Source organism: Osmerus eperlanus, chromosome 12 (genome assembly GCF_963692335.1).
Source record: "Osmerus eperlanus chromosome 12, fOsmEpe2.1, whole genome shotgun sequence".
Taxonomy (NCBI): domain Eukaryota; kingdom Metazoa; phylum Chordata; class Actinopteri; order Osmeriformes; family Osmeridae; genus Osmerus; species Osmerus eperlanus.
This window is the reverse complement of record NC_085029.1, coordinates 3,613,492-3,630,349: the sequence shown is the minus strand read 5'-3', so window position 1 is coordinate 3,630,349 and position 16,858 is coordinate 3,613,492. Positions and strand designations below refer to the sequence as shown.

At 44.3% G+C, this 16,858-nt stretch overlaps 1 protein-coding gene and 1 long non-coding RNA gene across 2 annotated transcripts in view; one reads left to right on the top strand and one right to left on the bottom strand.

Annotated features, from left to right (window-relative positions):
• Positions 1–176, bottom strand: part of LOC134031234 (uncharacterized) — a 1,069-nt gene extending 893 nt beyond the window's left edge. The window contains exon 1 of the long non-coding RNA XR_009931859.1: positions 134–176. This is a non-coding gene — a long non-coding RNA (uncharacterized LOC134031234). The remainder of the gene's footprint in view (positions 1–133) is intronic.
• Positions 1–16,858, top strand: part of zranb1a (zinc finger, RAN-binding domain containing 1a) — a 26,830-nt gene extending 9,972 nt beyond the window's left edge. Inside the window, exons 3-10 of the mRNA XM_062474752.1 lie at positions 7,625–7,812; positions 9,613–9,766; positions 10,508–10,579; positions 11,047–11,245; positions 11,674–11,794; positions 12,547–12,676; positions 15,118–15,347; positions 15,586–16,858. Coding sequence (XP_062330736.1) covers positions 7,625–7,812; positions 9,613–9,766; positions 10,508–10,579; positions 11,047–11,245; positions 11,674–11,794; positions 12,547–12,676; positions 15,118–15,347; positions 15,586–15,804 — 1,313 coding nt within the window. The 3' untranslated portion in view covers positions 15,805–16,858. The remainder of the gene's footprint in view (positions 1–7,624; positions 7,813–9,612; positions 9,767–10,507; positions 10,580–11,046; positions 11,246–11,673; positions 11,795–12,546; positions 12,677–15,117; positions 15,348–15,585) is intronic.

Here is a 16,858-nt window from a genome sequence, read left to right as displayed (position 1 = left end):
GAAATCCTAACGTAAACAATGTGAATCTGATAACATAAACAGGATAAATGGCCTACATTTCAAACATATACGTATAAGCATGCCCCATCACATTTCTTAAAATATGTTTATATATTTCTGTAAAGAAACTCACCTTTGAAGTAGCTAATTTCCAGTTGAAATCCAATGCATACAAGACGGTGTTGAACCCCTGCAAAATCTCTTCTGAAACCCCATTTTGAGCGATGCGTTGAAATAGGCATGCGCAAAGTTGTTGCTCAGGGGCAGACTGAGGGGCAGGTTTGCTAAGGAAGAATTGTAATATTCTGTGATCACTTGTCTTTGGAAATGAACCTCTTAAGAGTCGCTTACCTTTTGGTCACATTTAACAATTTTGTATCACAAAAATTATTGGAGCACAAATTTGCATTGTGTGTCATACAGCTTTGGTGTGCTATACAAAGAATGTTTGCTTAATCATGTTACACATCACACATTGATTGCTTTTGTACATGTTTATAGTAAAGAATGAAAGACTAAATGATATTCCAGATTCAGTCTTATTTATTAAAGCTATGTTTCTGCATATGAGAAAATTGATGACCAATGACATGCTGGGGCTGAGCTGCACATGAATTACATGCATTGTCTACATAAATACGTGCTGGGTGCAACATTTAATATTGTGTGTGATTGAAATTCATGTAGACTATGGGTACATTGCAAAAGTGTCAGAACTGAGAGCAGTCCAGTGTGATCTCTCCATCTCTGGATAAACCACTATATGCACTCGAGATCCGTTGTCCTGCGACCAAAGAGCGACTTAGCCGCAACTTAACCCATGGTACCAAAATTAATGTATCCAGCCGACCAAGGTACAACGTCACGGCAACGTTGTCCACGGGACCAAAAATAACGTAACCAGCCGACCAAGGTACGACGTCGCGGCAACGTTGTCCACGGGTCTAAAAGTAAGGTAATTAGCCGACCAATGTACAACGTCGCGGCAACGTTGTCCATGGGACCAAAAAATAACGTAACCAGCCGACCATGGTACAACGTCGCGGCAACGTTGCCCACGGGTCTAAAAATAACGTAACCAGCCGACCAAGGTACAACGTCACGGCAACGTTGTCCAGGGGACCAAAAAATAACGTAACCAGCCGACCAAGGTACGACGTCGCGGCAACGTTGCCCACGGGTCTAAAAATAACGTAACCAGCCGACCAAGGTACGACGTCGCGGCAACGTTGTCCAGGGGACCAAAAAATAACGTAACCAGCCGACCAAGGTACGACGTCGCGGCAACGTTGTCCACGGGTCTAAAAATAACGTAACCAGCCGACCAAGGTACGACGTCGTGGCAACGTTGTCCATGGGACCAACTGGCAACATTCCCTTTATAACGTTGCTACGACGTTGCCACGACGTTGCCAGAAGGTAACGTCGCGGGTTACCAACTGAGCACTTACTGGCAACGTTGCCGCAACGTCATGTGTTAACATTTCTTTAATTGTGCCTGCTGGTATATATACCAGCAGGCACAATTAAAGAAATGTTATCTGATTGATTGGGGCAATGAGGCACTTAAGATGAGCCTATACATTTCCCCAAAACTTTCGCATTTAGCTTATCGGCAATTTTTTCCCAAGCTGCTTGTCTTGCTCTGGCAGCGGTGGCGGTGTTTGACTTAGCCATGATAATATGCTTATTGTCTAGAGACTCATTATAATAGTTTGCTCGGATGGCGAGAATAGCCTATCACCGCTCTCTCTTTCGTCTTTTCCGCCATCATACCGTTAGAAAATCACGGTTTTGGTGATCGACCTTTCCTGCCTTTTGAAGTAGGACGTGCACGTGCAATTTCCCTGATAAGTTTAGCCTGATTGAAATTAACCACATGATATGGATGCGGATCAGCCGTTGACGAACCGATATTTGCTGTTCTCACTCATCTCGCTAATGTTAACGGGCTAAAGGGACAATTGATTAACTTAGCTTCAACCCTTACGACGAACGGGGCCCTGCTCTCAATGTAATCAAAACGGAGAGTTCCAAGCGTCAACAAATGCTAAACTTAATTTATTGCTCATTTAACATTGTGATATAAAACACAATTGTGAGATTTAATGTACAATACGATGTACGCTGATATTATTAGTACGTTTACTTTCGAAAACAGTAGTCAATTTTACCTTGTTGACTGAGGCGTTAGCATAATTAGCCTCTGTTGGACGACATATACGATATACTATATCGATTGAAAACGGATGTACATCCGTTTTCAATCGTTAAAATAATAAGCATGGCTCACAAATCAATTAACGTTTTATGATTTATTATGACATTATATTAGTAGTAAACCATTCATCAGATTCTGGGTGGAGGCAGTGGTCCGCTGGGTGAATTGACGCCTCTTTGGCTGGGGAGGGCGATTGTATCCCAACAACAACTCTGGGAAATGATTATCCTTGGTTGGTTTTTGGTCAACAAAGTGATAGGAACAAACAAAAACCGTTACCGGGTGGTTTCTTTAGATTCAATGCCTTCAGCCACGTACCTGATTACGAGTCGGTATCAGGCTTGCGAAAAAATGTAAACAATGGAGCGCATGGACATTGCCTCTTCGTTGCTGGTTTGTGGTCGTAGCACTCTCTATCTAACCACTCGTTCAGGTGCTTTCTCGAGTGTTTGCAACCAACTACCACACACGTCGTTCCCGAACCACTTTTCTTCATGTTGTAAATTTTATATCCTCTTTGTCACTGCGATATCAGTGCTTTATCGGCACAACGGAGCTAGCTAGCAAAACAAACCCAGCCCGCCAGAACGGAAGTGGATTGCATCGAGGGGAGGAATTTAGGATGTAGAGCGGAAACGGCTCAAAAACTTGAAGACACTTTTTGCCACAAAAACGTTGTAACCTCCTAAACTGTGCAACGGAGTGTAAATAAAAATACAAGCAACTCAATCGCTACCAAGACGAAACTTTTGACACCTAGGTTGTCTACGTAGTCCAAATATTGACTGAGGCTTAGGGGGCAAAAATAAATAATAATAAATATATATGTGAGAGAACAAAGGTTGTGCTCTCGCCGAAGGCTTGAGCACACCCAACTAGAAACGGCTGTTCCTGCGAAACGGCAGTGAGAATGCTGAAAACCTGAATGGGGATAGCTGACCATGCTAAAAAAGCGGAAAATTGTGAAAATTTAGTAGAAAGTTATAAGCTGAAGCGCCTGAAAGGTATTTTTGAAAGGGGCTGGAGCTGGACGAAGGTATAAAACTACAGAAAAGAGAAGAAAAATGCAAAAAGAGAAATAATTCTGAAGAATTTGAAAATGTAGCAGAAAATTATTTGCTGGAGTTTCAAAAGGCCTGAAATGTATGTGAGAAAGGACCTGCAGCAAGATGAAGGCAGAAAAGTACAGAAAAGAGAAGAAAAATGCAAAAGTACTGGCAGTTGGAAGGTACTGCTATGAAAGGTATTTTTTGAAAGGACCTGGAGCAGGATGAAGGCAGAAAAGAAAAGAAAAGAAGGAAGAAAAATGCAAAACAATAAGGGCAAAAATTCAAAAAGATGAGCTGCAGGAAAGTGTGAAAATTTAGCAGAAAACCAGTTGCTGAAGTCTGGGTTGAACGAATTTGAAGGTAAAAGGACAACACTGGAATGACTTGAACTTGCTGGAAAAACGTAGCAACCATTGGCAACAGACTGGCAACATTTCTAACCTAGAATCTAGGTTTCAGGTTCAAGACGGAGGAGAAACTAATCATGTGTGCCTGCACACCCAGTTCTGTTCAGACACTTAATTTAAGATGACATCAAAATAATAATTCATAGTGCAGGGTTGCCAATGTTGTCGTTGTCCCTGGTGAGTTTTTGTATACTTAAATAATAAGATCATGCTACATCTAACCAGCGGATCATTTCTTGCAAGTGTGTCAAAGTGGTATTTTTACAGACTGTATTAACACCGTAGGCTTGAATAATAACCGAAGGCGTGAAGCTAGAGAGAGGATGCAATGGAAAAGTTCCTACATAAGCTAGATCTACTGCTTCAAATTGAAAGACGGAGACCATCTTTTGATTAAAGACAAGTTCCTTAACCTCTTTTGTCAATATCGCCAATAAAAAGTAAATACTCTCAGTTACGAAGCATTTGTTTGTAGGTAGGTAATGAATGATAGTTATTAGACCGTATGTGACCTGGTTTCGCCGTTCTATTAGCAGCCATGATGACAGTAGCGTCACTAGAATGGCCATAACCTATGTCTATGGCCATAACTAACAAAAGATCAAATATCAAATCTGTCCGCTGTTCTACATTGCCCACATAATTACGTATATTTCATTCCAAGACTGACGAAACCATAGATATCCTTTATGTGTCTGTGCGGTCAGAAATACAACTCCTTTGGCAGTTTCAAAAACGTTCATGGTGCGTGTCTGTTTGGTTGCCACGGTGATGGCGCAGCTGTGATAGCTAACGAGCTAGGCAGAGAGAAAAACGAACATTTACCTAGCATCCACATCTCAAACAAGTTGACCTAGACGCAAAACTACACGTCCAATCAATAAAATGGTATTTTCCGAGACCCAAGACTCTGTCGAAACTAGAGATGTCCTTTATATGTCTGTGCGGTCAGAAATATGTCTCTACCTGTAGTTTCAAAATATTGTTCTTTTTGCTTTCTCTGACGATTTTGTCACCAGATTTGCATTGGTCTCTATGGGGCGAGAGTTGGACTTTGTCTCGCTTTCGTGGGGCTCTGAACAAATGTGTACGTCTTTTGGATTCAACAGACAACTTTCTACGACCAGCACAAAATTAGCTATCTATTGATCCAAAAACGAAGCATGAAGAGCGAAAATTGTGGCAATGCTGGCAAACTAGAAATATTTTTTCAACGACATCCGAAGCTCCACTCCACTCTAAGCGTTTCAGTCTGCACTCTAGGGTTTCACGTACACACCCATGTAAATCTCAGAAACGGCTTGAAAAAGTCATGAAACATAATCAGTGATATTGAAAAAAGTTGAATAGATATCAAAAAGCTGAATTATTTAAAAATAGTTTAGGGTTTTGTCAACATTTTAAAGTTTAAATGGTGGCTCTACCTGAAAGATTGAGGAAGAAGAAGGATTTGGAAGTTGAAGAAGTTTTAAGAAGTTTGAGAGGATTTGAAACAAAACTCCATTGGAAAACCATGTTAAAAATATTATGAATATTGATTTATATTAATTCAAACATAAGAGGTAGAAAGCTGAAAAGTCATAGCAGTCATAGCCTGAAACTGCTGAATTTTTTGATAGCTGAACGGTTTTAATAGCTGAAGATTTGAAGGCGCTGAAAGGTGTCAAGGAAGAAATAGAAGAAGAATATGAAGAAGTTGAATAAAGATTCAAAGAACAATACTTGGAATGCTGAAGCAGCATTCCAACAATAAGAAAAGGTAGAAACACTTAAGGTGGCTTCGCCGCTTCGCGGCTTGGCCACCAAAAACACAGACAGGTATGTTAAATTAGGCTTTGAAATCGTGAGAAAATCCGCAATCTTCTCTGCTTGAGACTGGCCTGAAGGAGCTGAAGCTCCGCCCCCAGGAATGTATTGAATTTAGCAACAACAGCAACACTAGCTAAATCAATTGCAGATATCAGAACAGACCTACCTGCAGTCTCTGATTGTTTTATGTCTTAATTACTTTGTCTTTGCATCGCACCAGCTGAGTAACAGAATGCAACCGTCTGTGATCTGATGTAGATAGGTCGCTGTGTCGTAATTAGATAGGTTGGGTTTTTCCCCGCCTATACAAAACCTGAGCTGAAAACAGGAGAGAAACTGTTCAACGGTCTAACTCCACATTTCATTGTGACAACGTTTTTGCGCTTTGCACATGCTTTCAGGAACTAATTTCACACGTATATAATGTACTGAGAAGCAAATCATGGAATTTGCTTTACAGCAGCTTTAACCCTTGTGTTATCTTCGGGTCATTCTGACCCATCAGTCATTGTGACCCACCGTCGTATTGCGACAAATTTACCGCATACAAAGACAAAGTGAAGCATTTTCTTTTAACAGCTAGGCTGTCTCAGACCCCCCACATTGCAAAGGTTAAAAGAAAAATATTTTAATTTGTTTTTGTATTGGGTAAAATTGGGTAAACACAACGATGGTTCGTTATGAACCTTTGGGTCATGTGACCCGAAGGCAGCACGAGGGTTAAAGCCTAGCACCAGCACTTCCTTGCAATCTTCATCTCATTCTGCCCTGGTGTTTCCCCTCATTCAATATCTGATGTTGTTTCAGCTCTGGTTACAACGGACACAGCTTAACATCCCACTGAGTCCGCAGAAGAAAACAGACAGTGTTTTAAACACAGTGTTTGAACAAGTGTAATATAATAATTTTCTTTGTCAGCCAATGGTGACTGTAGTCTGTGATACTTGTTAATGACCAGAATGTTTTCTTATGCACTCTATACATTTTTTCGTCCATTACTAAACTAAACGCTCGCGAAACGCCAAAAAAGCTAAACATTTTAGAAGGAAGCCTACTTCTACTGATTTTAACTCTGAGAGAGGTTGAGACTGTTTGCTGACTATTGCCGTAGTCTAGGGCATGACAGGATGTTCTGAGACATCCCAGCCCTCTGAAGAGGTAACTCATGGCTTCTTCCCTACAAAAGCATGTTCTTCCTCCGTCATGGAGTCAGCCTGTTAAAATGATCCCAACTTTTCCGGTGGTCGCTGAAGTACTATCTCCCATTGGCTCTCATTTCCACAACAACAGAAAATGAGACTGGTTAACAGCAGGAGTTAGCTCCTAAACTGGAGCTTCTGTAATGCCTCTCCCCAGATCATGTTCTGCATTGTAGAAGAAGCTAAGTAGGAAGCACACTTGCATCAAAGTCCACAAGAGGGGCTGTGTGGACTAGAGGTCATATTTGAATTACTCTTTGATGTCAGGGGCCTGAGGAGAATCCACTGGCTTCATGCACCTGCCATGTTTAGATATTTGACTCTGCCTCTCTGAGACTTAGCTCAGTCATCGGCACCAGAATTAAGTCGCCAAATTCAGGTTAATTGAGAGTGACTTGGAACAGCATGAAGCATATTCAGACTTGATGGATGGTGTTGTGTGGCTTTAATGAACATGACAGGCTGTCAATTATATCTTGCATTTAATTACTGACTAGGACTTTTCTCTGGAGCTTTTCCAAACACTAAGGCTCTTATCCAAACTTGCTGGCGCTTGCAGGGTTCCATTATGAGTACGATGTTCGGAAAAATGTCTTATGATAGGTTTGCACATAATATAATGTCTATGCCTTACTGTGACCTGTTTGCCAACAGTGGTTGTTATTGGATTTGTCTAGCTTATTCATATTAACATAATGTAAGCATAATGTTTTTATATGCTGTAGACTTGGAGAGACAGGTGACTTCTGTCAAAAGATAGCCCTGTGTTCTATGCATGCAATAATTCAACAGTCCTTGAAGCAGGCCACCCCCTATCCCTCTAATCTCTGCCATCACACTCTCTCTCTCTCTCTCTCTCTCTCTCTCTCTCTCTCTCTCTCTCTCTCTCTCTCTCTCTCTCTCTGCCCTCTTTCTCTGCCCTCTTTCTCTGCCCTCCAGGTGTGGTGGAGGGAGACCTGACAGCGGTGGAGGCCTACAAGTCGTCTGGTGGCGACATCGCCCGCCAGCTCAGTGCCGATGAGGTGCGCCTCCTCAACCGACCCTCAGCCTTCGACGACAGCTTCACCCTGGTCCATCTGGCCATCCGCTTCCAGAGGCAGGACATGCTGGCCATCTTGCTGACAGAGGTGAGTGTTCTCCATCAGGGAGGGAGGGAGGGAGGGAGGCTGGCGCAGAGTAGGACTCTCAGCACTAGACTGAGAGGGGATTAAGGGGCGTCAAATCTCAAATGCGCAGTGCCCCATATAATATCCGGTAATACCATCTCCTCTGAGGTACCGAAGCCCATGAATATAGTACTGAGCAGATTAACGGGGCAGTCCATTCATTCCACGGCCCCAACCCAAACCGTAAACAAAGTTCAGGGGTCTCATTTCAAAAACTGTGCATAGGATTCTTACTAAAAGTGTACGTATGTCCAAAAGCCTAAAATGGTGTACGCCCCCCCAAAAATCTGATTTATAAAACCGTGCATCCGCACACCTGTAAGCAATGTTCCCTTTATAAATCACAGATTACCCACAAGTGTGCGTACGTGAATCAGCATTTTACCCCGCCCTGAACACACCCATTTTGAACCATAAATGGTCAATGCAAAGCACCTCATGAATGCTAATCCAGTATATTAAATGACCCTGGCATGCGATTGTTCTTTACGGTGAATCATGGCGACCGATGGGAAAAGAACAAAAAAGCGAAAGTTCTCAGACACTGAAATTGAAGTACCCTACTTGTAAGCGAGGTGGAGGCCCGAAAACCCACATTATGGCAGCATATTCACACATTTCTTCATGCCGGTTTTGTTATGAACAGTATTAAAGTTTGGATTGATAACGAGGACGTAGAGTGTAGCGATTGCGCGGGAGCTTAACGACTGTATTTCCAGTTTTTGACATGATATAATGTCTGTCTTACTGTGACCTGTTTGCCAACAGTGGCTGTTATTGGATTTGTCTAGCTTATTCATATTAACATAATGTAAGCATAATGTTTTTATATGCTGTAGACTTGGAGAGACAGGTGTCAAGAGATAGCCCTGTGTTCTATGCATGCAAGAATTCCAAACACAGTCCTTGAAGCAGGCCACCCCCTATCCCTCTAATCTCTGCCATCGCTGGCTCTCTCTCTCTCTTTCCCTCTCTCTGCCCTCCAGGTGTGGTGTATAAATCACAACTTTTGCGTGGGAAGTGGCGTACGTACATTTTCAGGCCCGTTTTGTGCGTATGCAACGTTTATAAATGAGACCCCAGATCAGCAGAACAACGCTGTAAGGAAATGAAGACCCACCAGACTTAAGAGAAAGTTGACTAATGTTTGCTCGGTAGAATAGAGAAACTAACGCAGTCTCTCACGTTATCCTTGTTACTTCAGTGCAAATAAGTGGTCTCCCAAGTGAGACTTTCTAAAACCGATCTCATATAGATTAAGTCTTGCTTCAATCGTTTAAGTTTCTGTTTTCAGATGCTGTGCTTTAGAGACATGGCAGACTGAATGATGACTAAATGCAGGAGAAACGCTCCCTCAAGATTAGGTGGAGGATTAGCCCAGAATGCTGCCCTGTCATTGGTCCACTGATGCCACAGAGCTGATGTGAGGTGGTGCCATACAGAGCCCTTATAAGCTGACGCCCAGAAAGGCCACACACCCAATAACAGGAGTGAAGCCGGAAGGATGGGATGTGATGGGAGGACGGTAAACGGGGTCAATGGGGTGTTATGCTGACGCGCTAGCCAAAGACATCTTCAGCATGTCTTCTTTTTAAGAGATATTGTATGATAAAGTTCCACAGGAAACGCAATTCAGAATGTGTTTTTGTGTGTAATCATATAGGGTCAGAGTTGAGGCCCAGTTGTTGGGCTTATGCCCCCTCATGGCGTGCTGGCTTGCGAGTGTTCTTCTGGTAACCTGGTTGTCTCTGTGCCCCCCAGGTGAGCCAGCAGGCAGCCAAGTGCATCCCGGCCATGGCATGCCCTGAGCTGACAGAGCAGATCCGCAGGGAGATTGCCGCCTCGCTGCACCAGCGCAAGGGAGATTTTGCCTGCTACTTCCTCACTGACCTAGTCACCTTCACGTTGCCTGCCGGTCTGCACGCACGCACACACACACACGCACACACACACACCCTCAAACACACTCAGACAGACAGGTTCAACAGCCATGTAAGTGGCCCTCAAATTTCAATGCCAAAGACAAAATGTTTATCTGCGTCTCTCTTTTCTTCTTCATTTATTTTGGGAAAGCAAGGATCTCCATGAGCTGACTTATTCAAACAATACACAAGACAATCTATATAATTGAACATTGTGCAGCTATAATACTGTATTTTGAGAGACAAGAAATTAATCCATATCTGTGTGTTCTCACCAAAACGCAAGTCTCCCTGGGGGGTGGGGAGCGCGGTAGGTCAGCTCGTCTCAGGAGGGCATGTCTTGCCCTGTGGTGTAACCATGACAGCATTTGTGCCTCAGTGAGTCCCTGATGGTACTCCTATTTATGGCCACCGTGGGATGACAGATTATGTAGTTTAAAAATCTTTTTTATCATGACAAGTATTTCAGGAGGCAAGACTTGGCCCTGGACCACCACGAGGCCCATGACAATGTCAAAGCATTCACTGTCGAGTCAGAAAAAGGCCACCAGTGTTCTGATGTGTGTATGCACGTAGTTCAGTACCGCACAGTCAAATGACCCTACCACAGAAAAGTTCATGTTAACAGTTGACCGTTTGATAATATTTTTATGACATTTTGCTTCAGTTTCAGATGGGCACTGCTTTAAAAGTTGTTTGTTTGACTGCTTTCTGAGTTTTGTTTTGTTTTGCAGACATCGAAGACCTGCCCCCAGCTGTCCAGGAAAAGCTGTTTGATGAAGTTTTGGACCGAGATGTACAGAAAGGTAAAGATTTCTCACACAATCCTAAGGTGGGCTGGTGAGGAGAAGGGAGAGCTAGGGCTTGAATCTGCCATTCACTGGCCAGCTACCAACCTTACCAGCCCCTCCCATCTCCTCAATCCCCCCTCTAATTACGCTAATTGAGCTTTCTCATTTCCCCTTCCATGCACTTACCCAATGGCACGTCCCTTGAACACTACGTGCCCGCCTGGGCTGGTCATTACTGGTGCAGCTCTCTGAGGTGTCTTATGACCTATTTAATCTGCTGTAATTGGGTTACAGGACAGACTCTCCAGTTGGTTGCTGCAGAACCAGAGAGTAGTCATTAAGTGACTCGACTGTGTCCTTTGCACCCCTCGCTCCCCAACCTGCATACACACACTCACGCTGTTCTCTCTCCTAACGCTGTTTCCTCTTTTCCTCCCATTGTCCTCTCTCCTCTTCTCCCTCTGTCTTCCTGACGTGAGCAGAGCTGGAGGAGGAGTCTCCGGTCATCAACTGGTCCCTGGAGCTAGGGACTCGTCTGGACAGCCGGCTGTACGCGCTGTGGAACCGTACGGCCGGGGACTGTCTGCTGGACTCGGTCCTCCAGGCCACATGGGGGATCTATGACAAGGACTCAGTCCTGCGCAAGACGCTCCACGACAGCCTGCACGACTGCTCCCACTGGTGAGCAGTCTCACAGGAGATTCGGTCATATCCTGTTCAGTGATGACTAGGGTTGGGTATCGTTTGGGTTTTCACGATACCGGTACCAAATCGATACTTTTAAGACTGCCTAAATGGTACCTGAACCGATACTTAAAAAAAGAGGTTTTGCCACAAAATGACAGTGGATGACGTGTGGTTATGATGCTTATTACGTCCGTTTCGGAGCACATAAGGCTAATATTTCAATCGACAGCTCAGGCATTTAAGTGGCAGTGGCAATGAAATGAGGCACTAAAATCTGCGTTCTGATTTGGTCCAGTACATACCCGTCATATAGGTACCGGTGCCATATTAGCACCGGGTTTTGGTACCCAACCCTAGTGATGACGTCCACAACCCATCTAAAATCTGTGTGCGTGTGTGTGGGCGCGCGTGTGTGTGCGCAGGTTCTACTCTCGTTGGAAGGAGTGGGAGTCATGGTACTCTCAGAGCTTCGGTCTACACTTCTCCCTGAGGGAGGAGCAGTGGCAGGAGGACTGGGCCTTCATCCTCTCACTGGCCAGTCAGGTACACACACATCCTCTCACTGGCCTGTCAGGTGTACACACACACATCCTCTCACTAGCCAGTAAGGTGTACACACACACACACACACACATCCTCTCATTGGCCAGTCAGGAACACACACACACGCACCCTCTCACTAGCCAGTCGGGTGAGACACTACGCAAGACTATGCTGTACTGTACACTGTATTTGACTACACTGTACTACACCGTCTTATATTGTACTAGACCACACAGGACTGTACTGTACAGCACTAGACTACGCTGTTCCACATTACACTACATTGTACTGTATTACACTATACTAGGCCACACTGAACACTAAACTAGATTTCATTGTATTGCGCTATAATATACACTAGACCACACCATACTGCTCTTACGTTATTACATCACAAGATGACTTTAGACACTAGAGTGTCTGTTCCGGATCTCTCCCTCCCCCACAGCAGTCTCAAGACTGCTGTGGGGGAGGGAGACTGTGTCTGAAACAGCCACACTGAGCCAGGGCTCAACCCAACCTTCCTGTCCTGTTTGGATTACCACGAGGGGCTCCTCTCTTCTCATCAAATAACTGAAACGTTGTCACTCAATTCACCCTGTGTTTAGTTCGAGAATCCACAATGCGATAACCCTGTTCATTATTGTCTCTCCTCCCCTTTTGAACACGTTATTTGCTTATTAGTGGATCTGATGGGTATGGTGTGTTTTCTGTTGACCCCTGGCTACCTCCCACTCCCCTTCCCCCAACAGCCAGGAGCCAGCCTGGAGCAGACCCATATATTCGTCCTTGCACACATCCTTCGCAGACCAATCATCGTCTACGGAGTGAAATACTACAAGAGTTTTCGAGGAGAAACATTAGGCTACACTCGTTTTCAAGGTAAGCTCCATTAAAAAATACCACCTACAAGAAAAGGTTATAGTGCTAGCTCCGTGGTGAAGGAGTTGGCTAAGGCGAACGCTAGCGATTGGTTATGGCAGATCAGAGTGGCTCTGGGCAGATCCAATAGTTTTAAACTTCAACAGAGTACCCGCCTTCAAGGAAGTTAACGCTTGTCAATGGAGCGATCCCAGACCCTCTGTACAAATGAAATGTATTAGGGTCTGGTTAGGACCAGGCTAGTGGTGGAGGGGGGGGGTCAAAATAATTCCTTTGTTAAGAATTCGTTACACAGAACTTTATTATATTAAATATTAATAAAAAATGATTAACACCTTAACAAAATCCACAGGCCCAACCCAGAATCCACACATTTACATTTAGTCATTTAGCAGACGCTCTTATCCAGAGCGACTTACAGTACAGGGACATTCCCCCCGAGGCAAGTTGAGTGAAGTGCCTTGCCCAAGGACACAACGTCATTTGGCACGGACGGGAATCGAACCAACAACCTTCTAGGCCCGATTCCCTAACCGCTCAGCTATCTGACCCCCTATAAGAGAGCGAGACATGGTCCTCATCCTCAACATGTGCCTTTTTCAGTCGAGGACAATACTCATCTGGATTGAAGCAGCAAACATTCAGTGTAAGAGTAAAAAAAAAATGACATAACATTATTTATAATAGCTACGTTTATTTGATTCACAGCTGCTACATATAGTGTTTTGACCTCGACAACCCAACTGCATTTTACCACAAACTTGCGACTAGTTAACTAAAGAAACCGCAATCGCTTGTTTGCAAGGGTCGGGTCGGGACTCCAACATTAACACACTGACAACATTGTATTCAGAATATAAAATCTTTTTTATAGCACTTTTTACCTTTGGTGAACTTGTGAATTTCGCCTGCTGTCTTCTCTGCACCAAAGAGGCCAAGCTTCCACGTTTCCAGGGATGATCTCGTTTCATGGACAGACACGATGTGTGTGTGTGTGTGTGTGAGAGAGACGCGTGAGTGACAGACAGACGGAGGAAGAGCAGGGAAAGGAAATGCAGCTGAACGAATACGATGCGTGTTTTAAATAGCTTAAAAATAATGAAACGCAATATGTGGCGGCCGGTGTTGATTCTGTGGTGCACCGCCACAAATTAGTCTGTGTTGGAAACACTGATGTTGATCTGTTATTTCAAACAACCTGCTATGGAGCAGGTTAGGTGTGCAGCATGAGTTACCATGGTGATCTATCCTGTTAATAAGTGAACCACCGTTGTGACACTGAAAATTCAGAGTTAAATCTGAAGTTACCTCGCTAACCCTAAATCCTGCTTCGTCTTATTGGGCTCAGGGCCTGAAAAGAGCTTGTTCAGTCTGCTTGTCCACAGCATGGGGTTTTGAGTCTAGAAGCAGTACAGGGTGGATTAGTCGGACAGTTTGATGGATTCATCCTAGGTATGTTCTGGAGTTTCAAGTGGGAGGCATAGCATCCAGAAATGCTGTGACACAACTAGGGGTGTAACAATATATCGTGGAACAATATATTGCAATACAACATTTTTACAATATGTATCGTAGAGTTATGGCAATATTTTTACAATATTGATCAAACATCCGTCTCATCCTATTGGTTGAGCTACCAGCACGTGACCTACTCTGCACCTGCGTCACGCGTGCATTCACTGCATTCACAGAAATCGCTTGAACTGAGTGAACTCAATTGTATGTACAACTAAGAAAATTATTGGCAAATGTTTAACGTTTTGGAAAAAATCTGTTAATTGAATTTGTTTCATAAAAAATTATGTTCGAAATATCATGATATGTATTGCATTGTACACCCAGTATTGTGATATGTATTGTATCGTGAGCTGAGTGTATCGTTACACCCCTAGACACAACCCATCTATCCAAATTCGTATGGGAAGTAGAACAGAGACCTAAACCCTCAGCCATTGAGTCGAAGTTGTGTTTCAAATGTAAAGGGTTAATACAGCAATCATTTGCAACTTTTTGGAAGGCAGTGTGTGCTATGCTCGTAAATGAGCTTCCTATCCACTTATCCTAACAGAGTAGGCAGGAATGTAGGCCCAGAATCACCCAGCAACCCCCTGGAATAGGCAGGAGGGAGGGAGGTCATATAAACCAGGGCACCAGGCTGCACCAGACGGAGAGAACACACAGAAGCTCTCCACCACCTCTATGTAGCTAATTCACAATGGGCCAGTTGTTCACATGCGCCCCCCCCCCCCTCTGATTCCCACCCAAAGCTAGCATTACTGCAGGGTCTGGTAGTAAATTGTGCTTGGCCTCAGTGATCACACACAGTGTAATCTGAGGTCTGGGCTGTGTTCCTTGTGGGGCTTGTGGGATGTGGATTAAAAAACATTTTAGGACTTTTTTTGGGTCTTTCTTGCTGGACTGACCGGTGTGTGTCCCCGCAGGTGTGTACCTGCCCCTCCTTTGGGAGCAGAGTTTCTGCTGGAAGAGCCCCATCGCCCTGGGTTACACACGGGGCCACTTCTCCGCCCTGGTTGCCATGGAGAACGACGGCTATGACAATCGTGGCGCCGGCGCAAACCTGAACACCGATGACGACGTCACCGTCACTTTTCTGCCGCTGGTGGACAGTGAGAGGAAGCTGCTGCACATCCACTTCCTGTCCGCGCAAGAGGTACGTTTGTTCACTGGTGTTTGAGCCTAACTGTATTGGTGTATAGCACTCAGGTTTGACAGGTTTTTTTGTGGGGTGTTTTTATTTTATTATTATGAGGTGTAGGAGGTGTGTTCTTTGAGTATGACTGAGCTCGTTCTTGGTCTTTGCTGTGGAGCTGTGGGGATTCTATCCATTACTGTGAGCCCCTCTCACCCTCTGTTCCTCGCTCTCACCCTTTTCTCCTCCCTCCTGCCAGATGGGCAACGAGGAGCAGCAGGAGAGGCTGCTGAGAGAGTGGCTGGACTGCTGCGTGACGGAGGGGGGAGTACTGGCCGCCATGCAGAAGAGCTCCCGTCGCCGCAACCACCCCCTGGTCACTCAGATGGTTGAGAAGTGGCTGGACGGATACCGGCAGATCCGCCCCTGCGCCTCGCTCTCCGACGGCGAGGAAGAAGAGGAGGAGGAGGACGAGTGAGGACGGGGGGGGGAGAGGAGAGCGAGAGAGGGCGCTGTGGGACACAAGCTAAGGAGGTTGGACTTCCCCTCCCCTAGTCCGGGAGGACAGAGCACACGCAGGCAGAGATCCTCCTCATCCTTACGAAGGATGTGGTGTGCCGTCACCACAGACGCACTGGAGAGAGAGGGCTAGCTGCCTGAAGGACACTGGGGAGGCGCTGATCATGAACAGGGACAGCAACATCAACAATCCACCAGTTACAGAGGACAAAATGCTAGATACAGAATTACTGCTTCAAAAATAGTATCTCATTATTACAAATAAAGGATTACAGTCGCTTATGTAAATCCCGACAAGATTTTTGTTTTCCTCCCCACACATACACACCCCAGTTTAATAATGCATGTGTTCTGCGATACAACTAACAAGATCTTTTCTGTTTGCGAACACTTGTGAGCAAACACAAAACATATTACAGGCTTTTCATCACCGGTCTCTTCCTCTTCAGACTCCAATACACTCCTTTATTTTTTGGAATTGAGCTGAAACCAGAGGTACCTACCGCCACATATTTAGGGAAGAGTTCATAATTAAAGAATTCTTATTGCTGCACTCGTTGAGAAATTCTATTTAGAGATATTGCCTGACAGAATTTGCTTACAAGCCACAAGCATTTATCCCTGTGCGTGTGTGTCTAATGAGATTAAAGAGCATCTATTTTTCTTGTTTGTGTTTTTGTAAACCTTCTAACTACTTCAGGAGGTTGGACAATATTTATTTGTTTAGGAGGGCTAGCGTGCAAAGGTGTTCAATACTTAATTCAGTCTGTAATTGGATTGTTTGTTTTGTTTGCTTTTTTCTGTTTTGATTCAGTCTTGAAGACATTGTACGTTGCACACAAAAAAAACCTTCCACGAAGGGAAAAACCTTCAGTTTACTGATTTGTATCTGTTTTGTTTTTTTTAATGTGTGATTTAGTACCTCGTTTTGATGTTGATGTGGGTGGGAGGAGAAGCAAAAACCAAACACCTCTTTCTAAAGAGTGCATTAACATTAAATTGACTCACTCATA